Source organism: Tigriopus californicus, chromosome 7 (assembly GCF_007210705.1).
Source record: "Tigriopus californicus strain San Diego chromosome 7, Tcal_SD_v2.1, whole genome shotgun sequence".
Lineage (NCBI taxonomy): Eukaryota > Metazoa > Arthropoda > Copepoda > Harpacticoida > Harpacticidae > Tigriopus > Tigriopus californicus.
In genome coordinates this window covers 3375773-3390681 of record NC_081446.1, presented here as the reverse complement: position 1 = coordinate 3390681, position 14909 = coordinate 3375773, and the positions used below count along the sequence as shown (strand labels likewise).

The 14909-nt window shown below is 42.7% G+C and overlaps 2 protein-coding genes across 2 annotated transcripts; one reads left to right on the top strand and one right to left on the bottom strand.

Moving 5' to 3' along the window:
- Window positions 1-4815: 4815 nt before the first annotated feature.
- Window positions 4816-7979, top strand: LOC131882979 (transcription factor E2-alpha-like). The gene has a single exon (XM_059230292.1). The coding sequence runs from the start codon at window positions 6474-6476 to the stop codon at window positions 7746-7748; it is 1275 nt and encodes a 424-aa protein (XP_059086275.1). The 5' UTR covers window positions 4816-6473; the 3' UTR covers window positions 7749-7979.
- Window positions 7980-9338: 1359 nt separating this feature from the next.
- Window positions 9339-10498, bottom strand: LOC131882980 (magnesium-dependent phosphatase 1-like). Its single transcript, XM_059230293.1, has one exon. It carries the CDS (start codon window positions 10161-10163, stop codon window positions 9591-9593), a length of 573 nt encoding a protein of 190 aa, XP_059086276.1. The 5' UTR covers window positions 10164-10498; the 3' UTR covers window positions 9339-9590.
- Between the last annotated feature and the right edge of the window lie 4411 nt (window positions 10499-14909).

Sequence of the window (14909 nt, the reverse complement as noted above, 5' to 3'; positions counted from 1 at the left end):
TACCATATGCACGGTCACACTTCGGAGGCGTTTTTCCTGGAAATCTCAAGCGACGTTGGCTCCATCCCATGCACAAATCACCATTCTCACCATATATCAATTGATAAGGACGACGCACTATTGGCAAGAACACGAAGTCATTTCTTCCCTTAATGAGGAGATATTCAATTGTGCATCATGAACATCAGACAGGTGGTTTTGCACAATCATTTCTTGGCTAGAAACCCGGTAAAACATCCGACGATGTTCACTTCAGTGTACGTATGTTTGCACGTTCCATATTTTGGTGGAAGAATATCATACAAGAATTGCGACGGAAAATAAAACTTCTGGGTTTTTTTACATCTTATGGTCTAGACAAGTTATTGTACTTGTACTTCACAACTTGATCTACTTTCTTGCAAGTCAGATGGATTATTTCATACTCGAGAAACAACTTCAAACATTCTGAGGGTGGAGAAAAAGGTTTGGAAAATAATTAAACGTATTTTTCATGTTCGTTGGGTGCTATGGTACAACTAGGTGTTATTGATATATAATATTGTAAGTGCATATCGAGCCATAATCGGACTCCATGAATGTACTGTACTGTCAATAAACTACCGTCCTATCCTTCAGAGGGATCGTCTCTTCAACCGAATCTCAGTTCGAGAGCCATTTCGAAAAGACAGCTGCCGAGTTGGTTGCTTGTTTGATCCCTGACATAAGATGATGATGATGATGATGATGATTGGATCGGAGACTACAAACAGCCAACTCGCTGTAAAGAAGACTTGTTCTCCTGAAATTGACCGAGGGAGTTGGTTGAGGAGAGTGCCAGATTTAAATTCGAGCTTGAGCTAACCGAAGGGTGTTTGAACTCCCTCACACGCCACACAAATATATCTCACCGATGTTTGAAGTCTGCTACGTGGTGATCCATTTGGTAGAGTCGATCACTGTACAGATATTGTCCAAATCCATAAACTCAAACGGCAAAAAGTGACCACATTTCATTATTCTTCCTGTCTCCCAACAGAATGGTTCTGTTCCAGATTCTCCCTGCCATGCGAGAATTCTCTCCATAATTCTTTCTCTTTTAGGATATTCGGATCATTGCGCCGCTAATTTACGTGACAACTTGAACGCAGGACGGGAAGCGGGCAAAAAATCAGAATGTTTCGGGCAGACTCGAGCTTGGTCAACGCCATACTGATCTATCGTTTTGCAACCACAATAATTGGTTTGGCTACAGATAAAAAGTGGTCAACGTCACGCCAGTCAGAGCAGTGTACCTTTTGAATACATGATATCTATTTCCAGAACAAAGCTAAGCGTTGTAAGCCGATATCTCGACAAGACCGATCTTGAATGTCTCTTTCCAATAATTATGATTGACAGTTCATCCAAGTGGTATTCATTAAAAGGTTTATGGCTTATGGAGGTCGAAAAGCCTCGTTTATTCAGCACAAGATCGGCTCTCTTTCGCTTAACTTGACTACAGCCTAACCAAAGCCCGTCCACGCACTGCATCTAGTTATATAAATAAATGTCAACCTGTACACGCGTCTGAAATTAAACAATACCGAGGATACACAGTAGTAGGAGAGTACGCGTACTCACTGAGGGGATTGGTACGAACTACGAATCCTCACAAGAAGACAGGTCCTCGACTGAATTATTGACCCAAGCTAATCCCAGAGCTCAATTCAGAGAGAGAGGCGCCCTTTCTAAGCCCATGCATACACATCGATCTTCATCCCCACACCCAAAACTCACCCCCGCCCACCTTCAACGCAAGAGTTGGCCATTTTCTGTGATTCCTGTTCCCATTATTGCTGCAGTTAGACGAAAAGATGTGCATATATTAGAGAAAATAACTTTTTTTTGCCTTAAGACAGCACCAAGAGCTTGCATCGGGTTTAGTTACGAAACCATGCAACCATATCCGAGTGACTTGTGCTCAAAATGTGCTCATGACTATTTTGGAGGCACATTGCACATAACTCCCCGATTGTTTTAAGAAGTGAGAACTGCAAGAGTCGCATTTTCTACTACTTTAGCACGCTCCGTTGTTGCATATTTATTGCTCAAACGCATTGTACACATACAACCCAAAGCACACATGGAAAAGTGATTACCGAAGCACCCTACAGCGAACGCCCTCGTTTTGTTTCTGACCCACCCAAACCTGAGCCCGTGGAGAAATCCACTCTGAACCAGCCCATTTAGAATGGCAGACGCTTGCATCCACGCTAGGTTAATCTGTAAAGTGTGAACTAAATTTATGACAGGAATAGACTCATTTACATTGACCTCGTCTCAAAAGGGCGTCCCTCAAGGGGAGTTTCTTGATTCATCTTCATTTTCAATTGACGGGAAGTTGGATTCCCTGGGGAGTTGTTGGCGTAGCCAGATGGTTTTAATATGATTCACTCTGCGATTTAATTTTTGTCATGTTGATCCGCTCTCTTTGACTCATTATTGAGTCTCGTAGAGGATCTCGTGAGCGACACCGTCGTCTGGGTGTCGACGCCTCACAAATTCCCGACACGCGTCAACGCAAAGAGGGGAAAATTCTTAATACGCGTGTCATGGTTCTCCTTTTATCCTCGCTCCTCATTGCCAATATCCCTCTTCCGTTTGGTTCCAAGCTTTCCAGTTTCCTTCTACCAAATACTGATCGTTCCAATGGCGAGGGATCATGGCGTTTTCTCCGGTTTCATTTGACTTGGATGTTGTCGAGATTCATAGCAGACCAAGCGTAAACAGTAATAACACCGATCTCATGTCAGAAAAAGTGTTTGCTACACCTAATGTCATTTGCATTGATATTTCGGTGCTCAAATAATTTGGACTCTTTAGAGCAGAACAGATGGTTGAATAGAGTTTTTAATATGTGAACAACCACAGGTGGGGGCATTCATCGAATGATTCTAGTAATAAATCGGATAAGATGATCAACAACCAAATTCCTTTCTTATCAACTTTTCAACCTCGAACTTGAACTTGAGGCAAAGGAAAAAGTTCAGTGTTATTGTATTATTTGTCATGAATACAGGAACATGAGGCAGGGATACCGAAAATGCGCTATTGGCAGTTTTGTGATGACGACCAAACCCAACATCACTAGGTATTAAAAAAAGATCCTTTGTTAATAACGCCAAGTTTTACCAACAAGATAAGGGAAGCATGTATCTGATATTTAGTATTTGGCAGCCCTGATGTAACACACTGAATTCACGGAACAGTAAGCTTGGAACACATCTAAGACGGATTTTGATTTGGATCTAATCTGATATCAGCGAGGGATTATTTTCTGGATACAAGACCCGTGCCCCAAACTTGGAGTGGGATGATGACCGCCCAAGGGATTAACCAAGTGGCCGAAGGGGACCAATACTACCATTTTCTTCTCCACGTACTCTGCGCTTGGAGGCAATCTGTTGACGGAGGCCACATTGATCGCTGAATAACTGTGCAACGCCACCTTCGACATCGATGGCTTCCAAAAGATAAATAGCTTATTGAAGGTGGATGCAATGGAACAATTAAGTACCCATTCAGTTGGGTGGCATCGTCCTCAATAAGCCAAACAAACTTGCTTGTGGTCAAACAGCTGTCTTGAAGAGCAGAAAACCACAAATTTGAGATCAAAAATGGAAATTTTTCGAGACAAAAAATAAAACTAAAGCCGTCTCAAGAGGACGAAGAATGTCTGAAGTGGTCGACGTTGCTTGGCTAAAAGAATCCCTTTGTTCTGTCAAAGGGATAAATAGAAGCGGCTCGTGTCTGCCAAACTTGGATAGCTTTGATGTTTGTGCGCTTGTGAAGTTGCGCTTTCCAAAGTTTGAGAGAATCAAGATCCCAAGAATGTGAACTGAAAACTCCAAGTTTTCTCTAATTATCTCATTACTTGTATGACAACATAATTACTATACCCCGACTAACTTCTCAAACATAAAAATATAGGGTACACGCGACCGAACGGCTACTTCTTTACATTACAACGGGCATACTTGCTAGGTTCCAACGGATCCTGACAGGACTTCATACACAATCAGTTTTTACGTTCCGGTAGCAAGCCCACCGGGTATGATTTTATGTGCTTTCAACTCAAATTAAGCAACTTGGCCGTGATCAAAACCTCCACGTCTCCTCTCTATGCACTGCATGTAGCTACCAGCACCAGCACCACCACCACTACCACCACCACCACAAAAGCTCATCCCAAAAGAAGTCCAGAAGCGGTTGCTCTCTAGTCCTGTCTCTTTCTTCTATGAACTCCTGGGAGGAAGCCGAACGTTGGATGGAGCCTGTGGTCGGTCGCTCCAAGCTCCTATACGTCGAACTACCAGTTCTGGATTCTGATTGTGGCGGGCGTTCCACAAGGCACTCTCATCGGTCCGCTCTCTCTCTCTCTCTCTCTACTTTGGTGAGCCTCCGTTGCTTCTTGATTTTTCTTACAGGGAAATCGTTGGAGTTGTTCATATTCGGGTTGTGACTAAGCCTGTGTTAGGTTCGACCCGTGCCGATACAGCCAGTCTTGCCCTATTTGCCCATTTGGTTAGGTCCAAATGTCAGGGCATGCTTAAGGGGGCAGGACTTCGATGAGTCAACAAGCTCAAAGCATAGGACTTTAGTATAAGCTCATTTAAAACTTAAATATATTATACAGGAGAATTAGCCAGGCTTCACTATGCACACGCGTACAACTTAAAACTCTTAAAAACCTTCGGATCGAGCACCTCGGACGAGTCGAAGGCAGTGGTGGTAGGAAGAGGCTATTGGGCTATGTAGAACAAGGGCAAAGCTCTCTAGCGCCCAAGCTTCTCAGGCAAATGCCCTGAAACCCTCTCTGAGTTTGCGTGTGTGTGCCTCTCTCTCATTCTCGGTATCCTCCGTTTTGTGAGTCGTAGTTGGACTTGGGAGTGAGTATACTAGTGGTGGTGAGTCTGTGTGTGTCTCTTGCCATTGAGATCACTGTACTATGGCCATCACGGGCTAGCCATACTGCCGCCTACTAGTCTCCTCCTCCTTCTCCTCGTCCTCCTCGTCCTCATCCGGGGTGATGAAGTATGGAGGATTGGACGCGTGTCTCCAATCCCCCTGACAAGCTTCTTTCCATCCAGCTCCTCGTTGTGGCCCTCTGGACTGAAACTCTGAAACTGCTTCTTCGGCAAGCGCTTCCGAACCCAACCACCACCAACAATTCGACTCCATCCACGGTTGATGATGGCTTCACTTTTGGACTCCCCCCTCCAGTTAGGATATCGCCAGAACTGCTAACAGAGCACTGAGTGACTGAGGGAGTGGGTGAGTGAGTGAGTGAGTGAGTGAGTTGTGGGGCTACCAACTCGTACGTACCAACAGGCCAAGCGTTGTGAAGGCGGACTGTGTTGATCATCCAACTCGCTCCTGGGTCCTCAGTGTCGTTCCTCGGTGGTGCAGTATCATCCAGTGCAGGCTGTACAAATCTTCCACAACCAAGAGGTCTCTTCCTATGCCAGTCGCTTGCCTCCAGCCATTTGGTCAGGGTCGTTTGGTGTCGCTCACCCCTCCATAGAATTTCAACCCTGTTGGATAAGAGGAGACTTCATATCTTCTACCTTAACCCAACTTGGTTTTCTCCCTGCTGCACAAGAGTTTCAAAGTTCACACCTGTTCAAGAAGAAAGTCATGAAAGAGGCGCATCAGCCGTTATAGTTCTGTGATCAATCCTAACAACTTGGAAACACGTCAAGCGGGCCTCTTCAGTCGACTAATCATACCCATTCCAATCGAGATCAAGCATATTGGACCCCACCACCACCATCACCACTGCCCGCACCACTACCACCAATCTGCCCGTCGAATTGTGAACATCTGAATCCATGAAACCTCTCGTCATCATGGCCAACAAAGAAATCGAAACTCATTCCTCATTGTTAGCTGGCTAAATTTCGCCGGCCACCACCGCAAGTACCCGGGAGAAACCAGAGTTCAATGGCAAATGAGACGAGAAATCATTTCATCAATCTTGCACCCTCTTCCTTCGACTCCGACGCCATCCGTCTTCGACTCTTACATACAGTATCAACAATAATAATTCCTGCGTTAGCGAGAATTGGGAGCCGACTTCCCATCATCAAATTGTTGCCATCAGACGAGTGCTAGTTCCTTTCCTTCTCCTCGACACACCGTTTCTCAGTTGAGAAGAGACAGTCGAAAAGCTGAGTTTTTGGGTTCCCCCTCCCCCTCCCCTATATTTTCGCACTCCTCAAGTTGACAAACTTTTGTTTGTCCCAAATCTCGACGTTGCTCCAAATCACCCACTGACATTCGAATTATCAAGCCCTTTTCACGTCATCAAGTGATAAGACGACGAAACGGTCGTTGGGTATCCGAGTGTTGATAAATCAAGCCCAGGCTCACAGTGAGTGTTAACTTTGAACTGTCGTTTGTTTGGTGATGCTCAATTAGAGTAGTGAAAAAAGACATCGAGCACTTCAGTCATGGAGCCCAACGTGAACGCCCATTATTACAACCAAGTTTTTAACGAGTCTTGCCACAGACAGAACCTAGCTCAACCCACCCCTCCACCACCTCCACCCCATGGAATGCCCACTCGCAACGTGCCCAGCTACGATGGGATGATCCCAATTCCAAGTTACGACCAAATGAGTGGACCGAGTGGAGGTGCCCTTCCATGGAGCGGATACCAAAATGGGGATCATGATTTCCCCACCTATCAGCAACAACAGCAACACCAGCAATCTGAGGCTCCTGGCCTTCGGCTCAATGGTGCTTATACTTCAGTTACTTCGGCGCCCACAAATAATGGTGGAGCCTATACGTCAGACCACCAATCCACACTCGGTTATGCCTACAACATGGGCGGCTATACCCAAGCCCCCATGCAAATCCAAGGTAACACCAACACCTTTTCTAATGCGAGCGTCAGCTCGGCCCCCAATATCCCGCCCCTTCCTGACCTCTCTCAATGGAATCCTCCCGGAAGTCTTCATCAGCCTCCACCTCACAATCAAGATCTCTCCCAGTACAATCAGCCCAGTAGTAACCACTTAGGAGCATCCAATGGCCACGATAGTCTGGTCAAAGTTGAGACTGCTGGCATTGAGGAGGCCTTGGGCCTGTTCGAAGGTCCCCCTCATGGAGCCATGGCCATTGCGAACTCGCCTGGTCCTCAAGGGGAATTCGGTTACATGAAAACTCCTTCTCCTGGGTCCAGTACAGGTACTCACACACCTTTGCCCACCCAGTTTAGTTCGACAGATTTCCCCAATCCCAGCTCGGTCTCTTCTACGGCCTCCAATGGTCGAGGACGAAAGAGAGGCGGGGCGGGGGGTGGGGGACGAGTGTCCTCCTCCTCGGCTGGAGGTGGAAGGGGTAAGAAACGAAAGAGTGACTCAGACGATACACCGGATCCTCATTTCAAAGAAGAAAAAGACAAACAACGACGCACCTCGAATAATTGCCGCGAGCGAATGCGGATCCGTGATATCAACGAGGCTCTAACGGAATTGGGCAAGATCTGTATGAACCTCAATCCCGCGCAATCAGACAAGCCTGCCACGAAACTGGGCGTTCTCAACATGGCCGTGGATGTTATAACCAATCTTGAGCAGAAGGTCAGAGAGCGGAACCTCAATCCCAATGCTGTGTGCCTGCCTGGAGGAGGAGCTGGAGGATCCCATCCGGGGACCTCTGGAAGATCGCCCTATCCTCCATCCTCCACCGATGGCGTGCAGGGCGATGGAGGAAACTGAGTCTGTGAAAGACCTCATCGAGCCTTGGAAATTTGCTCAACCTCATTTCTATATCCAAACGCGACCCTTTTATGTGATTGTGCCGCATAATATCTTACATTTGTGACGAGATTTGTAATAATTCTGAAAGCCTCATATCTAGATATGTCCGTCATAGATTGTCCAAAAATTGTCATGCCATCATTTTTTTAGTGAAAGGTTGTCTTCGAAATACACACACGCACACACTGACCCATTGGAAGTTGTTGCGTCTCAATCGGGGCCAACTCGGTGGTTCCAATTAGTTCAGATGGAGGAAGTACCGAGAGTGATCTGATCACAGCGAGATTGGGTTGAGAACTGATGACTAACTAAGAGTTTATGCCAGTCTGATAACTCTTAATGTTCCTTTGATGAGCTTCTTCAGACTGTCCATTAACCCAAGTTCACTCCACAGCTTTAAAAATTCAAACTTCGCTGAAGCAGCTCTCTCCTCATCCTCAAGGTTCCAAGGCTGAATGCTTCCAGGAAGAAATGGGACCGATTGAATATCGGCATTGTAGTAGTTGAATGTGTCCATATTAATGAAATTTCAAACACTAACTTATGTGATCGCACACTAACACAGATAAGGATGATCCCAGAGCTGTGTGATGTCTGATAAGATATTTACTGCTATTTTCTCCCACAACTTCCAATCATCGGGGTAACAAAAGGTCAAATCAATTGGATTCGAGAGCGAACTACACTATTGGCGGATGTTAAAAGAGAAATTCAAGAGACAAAACGCAGGACTAACATTATTAATTGGAATTCCTCGTAGATTATTGCTGCATAGATCCAAAATATTGTACCCCTTTCACTATGTCAATTCAAGTCCCGAGCTTTGAAAAGCTTCCTTATCTTCACATTTTTCGCATTTTTAGAATAGTCCAATGTTCTTTATCGTTCCAAACTGGTTCACGCAGCGATCGTCACAAAAATTGAAAAACAATTTAAGTTGAGGATTTGTAGGCTGCTTCAAATTTTAGAGCCGTCAAAACTGCCCGCTGAATTGCATTTGATGAATCAAGGTTAAGTTTTTTTAGGTGAACGATATGCTTTAAAGTAATGAAAATACAATCCCCAAAATTCACAATTGTTCAATGTTCCTTAAAAACCACTTTCAAACACACTCGACGTAAGATTAATCCATAGTTACTTCAGAATAAACTGAATTGAAGCTGTGGAACTGAACTTTTAAGGCAAAGGCTTAATCAAGACCAACTACAGCACTACCCTGTATGACAAGAGCTCCAGACAATTCCATCAAAAAATGCTGGGGTTGCAGCCACAGATGAAAAGTTAGCAATGATTTAGGTTCGCATGATTTTTTTTTTAATTTTTAACACAATTAGTAGTTGCAAGATGATGTACGAAAGGTGCTCTTCATTTCCAGGATGATTTTTGCTGCAAATTTGCAAATCTTTATAGCGATGAATTTGTCATTGAAAGTGTACAACCAAATTTACATTTTGTATACAATTTGAAACTACAAGCAAGTCCTATGTTGCCAATAAGTAACCAAGAATAGTTCTAACTCTTTGTACGAGTAGAATGAATATACGGCAATAAAAAGAAATTTTTTTTTATCATCTGAGCATTGAATTCTAGACATTCCAGTTGATTATAATTCAATGACAAAAGTATTTTCGTCCTATGTCAACAACATAATGCTACGCACTAAAATCAGATTGTTCCTGGTAGGAACGTCATCGACAATGAATGGTAATGATTAACGAATGACTTCACTAGAAACGACAAGTTCTTCGTTATCCATCCCGGGGAACTTGGGTTCGCATTGAACTTCAAAATGGGATGGTTCTACCATTTTCCGGCACGTTTTTTGGGTCCCAATATAGTTCCGTCAATGGTGGGGAAATTCGATAAGCCATTCTCAAATACCTCTCTGGTCACTCCATTCGGGGTATACACTGTGGTAACACCCATTTTGGCCACGGTTTGACAATTGCCGTACTCATTGTCGAAAAACATCATATCCTTGAGGTCAAATCCAGTCTTTCGAGCAATTGTTTTCAAATGCCCGGATTTACATCCCTTGTAGATTTCCCTAGTATTCGAATCAAAAACATGGTCCAAGGTCAATCCTTCACCCACTTGGAACTTTTTGATGCATTCAGCCGCCCACGAGGGCTCATCACATCGGGAAGCAATGGAAATAGTGGTCCCTTTCCATTTGGGGTCGAGTTTGAATTCCTTCATGATGTTCCGCACATCTCCCATGAGAACCACCCTCTGTTTGGAACGGTCCAAGAGATCCCCATTGCTCTGCTGAGTGAAGGGTGCTCCGCCTGACCCCCACAGCTCATACATTTCGGGATCCCACACACAACCATCCAAGTCAAAGACCATGGCTGAAGGCAGCCGATTGGCCATGGTTCTTAAGCGGGAAATATTGACGGGTTACAACATGGAACACTGCTTGGTACCAAGTTAGTATTATGACACCATAACGATAACAATCATTCACCAGGATTTGTGAGTAGTTCAGTGTTGCCATGTTAGAAACGTGCTCGGATGCCGAAACTACTAGAAAATCATGCCCAAAATGAGCATGGTTGAATAACTATATGCATTATTCATCCCAAAATAGTTCGCTTCCAAGAGCAATGTACGGGTATTTTTTCCAAGCCTTTTATGCCCCACTTATGAAGAAATAGGCAGGAAAAAATTACAAAAGCTTGAACCGGCCATATCCTTCGATGTTAGGAATAAAGGAGAAAAACAAATCACAAATTAATCGTCAACCACCTTTTGCTGCACAAGCTAAAATGCTCTAGGAGTCAAAGGAGAACTTGAAATGGAAATTTTCATTCGTTACCAGAATTTAATTTCACTCTGAAACTCAAGGTACACAAGGATAGGGTGGTAAAATCAAGCACCCTTCTAATAAACGAGATCGGGACTTTCGAACAGTAACAGGATTACAACCGTTATTGCTATCATAATTTGAGACGGCCAAAATATGCGTCATGCGTTTTATGTCCTAAAACAGGTTTATTTTTATATTGAGCGTAATCCCACATTTTTTGCATATTTTTATGCATACTGTGACGTTGGGCAAGGCCCCCCAAAATTGTCAATTTGAGTTTCAGTAGCTAACTGGCTGAAAATGCCGCGCAACGAACAAGGCAATAACCGCAAAAACCCTCTTCACAGATACCGTGGGTTCATCTCCCACCATTAGAAGTTCACGTTTTTAGGGGGGTGATGTGGCTAGAGCACTTTTTGAGTCAAAAAAAAGGTTCCCAGCTTGGTTCTTCTCCCCAGTCATTCTTCACAAGACTCTTGAATTAAAAAACCAATAAGGACCTTTATTTGCGACGTCACACCGCCCAAACAAAACGGGAAGAGGCACGGTAGATTGCTAAATAAACTACTCTTGCCTTGCCTTTAACGCAATTTCTCTTCCACACATTATGTGACCCAGGTCACTAATTATCAATAAGATTTTGATAGAATTAGCCAAAAACAACACAAACGCTTTAAAATTCAATAAAGAGGAATCGGCCCAATCGGCCCTTTATTTGGTAGGGGCTGAGTAACAAAGCGCCCTCTGAAGTGCAGAACGTAAACCATTTAACGTGCAGGGAAAGAAGGCTATGGGCTTGTGACCATACTAGGCTGCTGGCAATTTGCCCATTTGATTGTTGACACACATGGCGAAAGAACTTAACTGAAGGTACAAATTCAATCAAATCTTAATACAAAGGAATTTGGGGTTGCTGGAATGAATCAAGTGCTCATTCATTGGTTCCCTGCCATCTGTCCTTTTTTATGCTTTCAAAACCGTTCTTACCGCCTGGAGTTGTGACTTTGCGCTAATTTGGCATTTATTTGGTTCCTCACATCTAGAGCATTTTCTGGATTGGAGTCCATGTTTTAGAGCATATTTTGTTGTATGTTTTAGGTCTTACTGCATACTTTTTGCACATTTTCATCAGCTTTTACGCATATTTTATGCCAGAAAATGAGTTCGTTTTTCTGCATATTTGGTTGGTCTCTCATTCCCATCAATCAAATATCATTACTTGGGGCTGGAAGAGTAGTTATTATTTTCATCAAAATGGTTTAATTTTACGTTGTGTAAATCAGTGAAAGTAGATTTAAAGAAAACCTAAAGATAGGCTGCAATTTGTTTGGTTATTCAAATATTTTGGTGGTTTTCAGGGTAAAATCTGTTACATGTAGTAGGGGCAACTAATTGATTGATATTGACATTTTTGGTACCAATGTAGATGCTATTCGTAAAAGATAATGGATTCAATATCAAGGTGCAACGCCGGCAAGAAGAGAGGAAGTCGTTAAATTATTATTCTAATTTATGGACCTTTTCTTCAGGACGTCTTTTGTGTCAAACAAAACATCCGAACAGCCAAAATGGCAGCCCTGGTCTAGATCACAGAGTCTTAAAGAAAGAAAGAACAACTTGAAATTTCATCAGATTTCATTATAATTGGCTTAATATTGTTCTTTGGACTCAAAGTTTGTAAATTTTATATGTAAGACGCACAATTAACAATTACATTCAAAGAGTTTGTCTTACATGTAGGGCAAAAATAAAGTACAATAACAACACAAAGATATATGATCTTGAAATGTTAGGTGATTCTTTTTTTTCTTACCGCGGGGAAATGTAATAGTGCCGCAAGGCCGGTCGGGCACTCTTGGGCGGCTTGGACTAGCTTGAGCCGTTGCATGTTTTTTTTCCTTTTTTTAGGACTACCGTGGCGTTAACCATGGATGTAATTGTTTTGAATCAAAAAATAAATTCTTTGGCACATTTTCATCCAAAATAAAAATTTTACTCTTTGGTTCAAAAATATGACATTCATGATTAAGGCCATGGTCGTGCTAAAAAAGGAAAAAAATACATGTAATGCGGTAAGTACAAAATGGAATCACCTAACCGTTAAAGATCATTCCTCATTGCACCTGATTGGAAAAACTGTAGGACTATTTGCATCATCAGTAGGGGCCGGAAAGAAGGTTTTAGGTTGAATGCTTGCATGGCTTGCGGAGGTTGTCTCATTGGATTTGAAAATGAAATATTTTGTTACTCTCCGATTGATTGTTGGATGGCAGGGCAAAAATGCAGAGTCAAGGCACTGCTGTACGGCCAAGGCGTTACTCTCCGATTGATTGTTGGATGGCAGGGCAAAAATGCAGAGTCAAGGCAGCCAGGTTATTGTGACATTATTTTACCTGGATTCTGAGTATTGTGATCTGTTCTGTACCAATTATCTTGAGCTTTCTGTGTGCTTTCGCTCGCTTATCTATCAAAAATGGTATTTCCTAATCGGTTGAAACAAAGAAGTTTCTTCTATTTTTCAACCGTAAGGAGAAAAAAGTTTTGCTAAGCCTCGCATCTTCCGCATCTTAGTGTCTTCACTCTATGGAATGCATCCACTCCAGGGCGACCAATTCAAGTCTTTAAGTAAAGCATTAAGAAAATGAACAAAATGGTGTAAACGCATACTTGAATCATTCAGGGGCAATCCATAGCCATTAAAAAGTATCAAACTGATATCAGGTCCATGTACCGCTAGTTTGAAACACCTAATTTTGGAACGTCAGATGAGAGCATCTTTGAGTTTGATGTAAACTTCTGAGCAGATCAAGCTTCCCATTGGGCAATCTTCTTTCACGTGATACAAACATCCCCGTAGTTCTGACCAATGATATAGTTACTAACACCAGCAGTCTCCATTCAGGGATCCTAATAGGGATGGGGATCAAATAAATTTTCAAAATCAAGGTTGCCGAAGAACTTGGAAAGTGAAGCACCGAGCGATAACATTGTCTCGTAAAATGTTAAGTCTGAGCAAACATCAACCCTGCTTTAAAGAGAGGAAAATCAGGGTTACTTTTTGAGGCTAATTACCGGTTTTCCAACATTCCACCAGTGCTGTCATATGGCATTGAAAATATAAATTGGCAGCTCTATTCGCAGCCTTCCGTGACTATTTATTTGGTCCCTATCTTCAGTGCTGCCAGATGGCATATCTGCATGCCAAAAAAATATGGCATATTTTTCATATCTGGCATACTTTCTGGCATATTCTAAGAGCTTGTTGGCAAGATTTTTAGACTGAACAAATTTGTTTGGACATTCCTATCTTGCTGCCTTGGCTTAATTATTAAAAGTGAAGTACTTTTTCCCTTTGACGCCATCATTGCTAACTACCTCTTTACCACAATTATAACTGTCAGCCTCTAATCTCTACTAAATCATAAGACTAAGTTGTTCTCCAACTACACCAAGGATATTGTAACTAAATAGTTTTGGTTCAAACTAGGTCTTGACCAAACCCTCTGCAGGTGGTATTTTTGATTGCTAGGAAATTGAGCTTCTGATAAAATTTAAATCCCTCTGGCACTGAGAATTCAATTTTGACATGATTTTGGACACATTATGGCTATTCTGCCAGTAACTGTTACATATCCTCAGAAATTTCTTTTTACAGAACCTAGATGTGGTGTAGTTGTTAGCACAGTTTCCTAGACTGAGAGAGAGGTCGCTGGATTAAATCTTTCATTTCAAATGGCCTAATTGATTAACAATCTTGTAACAATCCTGACCATAGAAAACCTAGTAACTAGAATGCTTAAGTTCAACAAGAGCTGTATCAGCTGAGCATATTTTCAGGTCAANACGTAACGGACAACGAGAGATCACTCTGTGCACTTCTATATGCAGTGAGCCAATTCTCGTCCGTAACTTTTGTCAAAGACACGCCGATTCATTTTCCATTATCAGGTTGGCCATTGGTCTATTGGAATGAATTGAAGGTCTTTAAGTTTCGCTATTTTTGGGATAATTAAGTCAAATATATCCAAACTATCTACTCGTATCAGTTTGAGAACCCCTCACGCCTGACCCTGATTCCAGACTAGGTATCTGATGCTTTTAACAAACGGCATTAGGCCTACAGTGTTAAGGAAGGGTGGGCCTACGTGCTGACGAAATATCAAGTTCCTCTACGACTCAAAATTTTCGACTTTTTAGCAATTTGGTTAATATGGGTGAACACTTTTCATCCCTGAGGAGGTTTTTTCAGGTTGGCGAAAAGTAGCCTATGCTTTTAAGATGTGAAGAGCTACCGATTATACAATTCTAAC

Excerpts from the sequence above, each read along its gene's own strand:
- LOC131882979 (XM_059230292.1), top strand. The coding sequence starts at position 6,474 with ATGGAGCCCAACGTGAACGCCCATTATTACAACCAAGTTTTTAACGAG.
- LOC131882980 (XM_059230293.1), bottom strand. The coding sequence starts at position 10,163 with ATGGCCAATCGGCTGCCTTCAGCCATGGTCTTTGACTTGGATGGTTGT.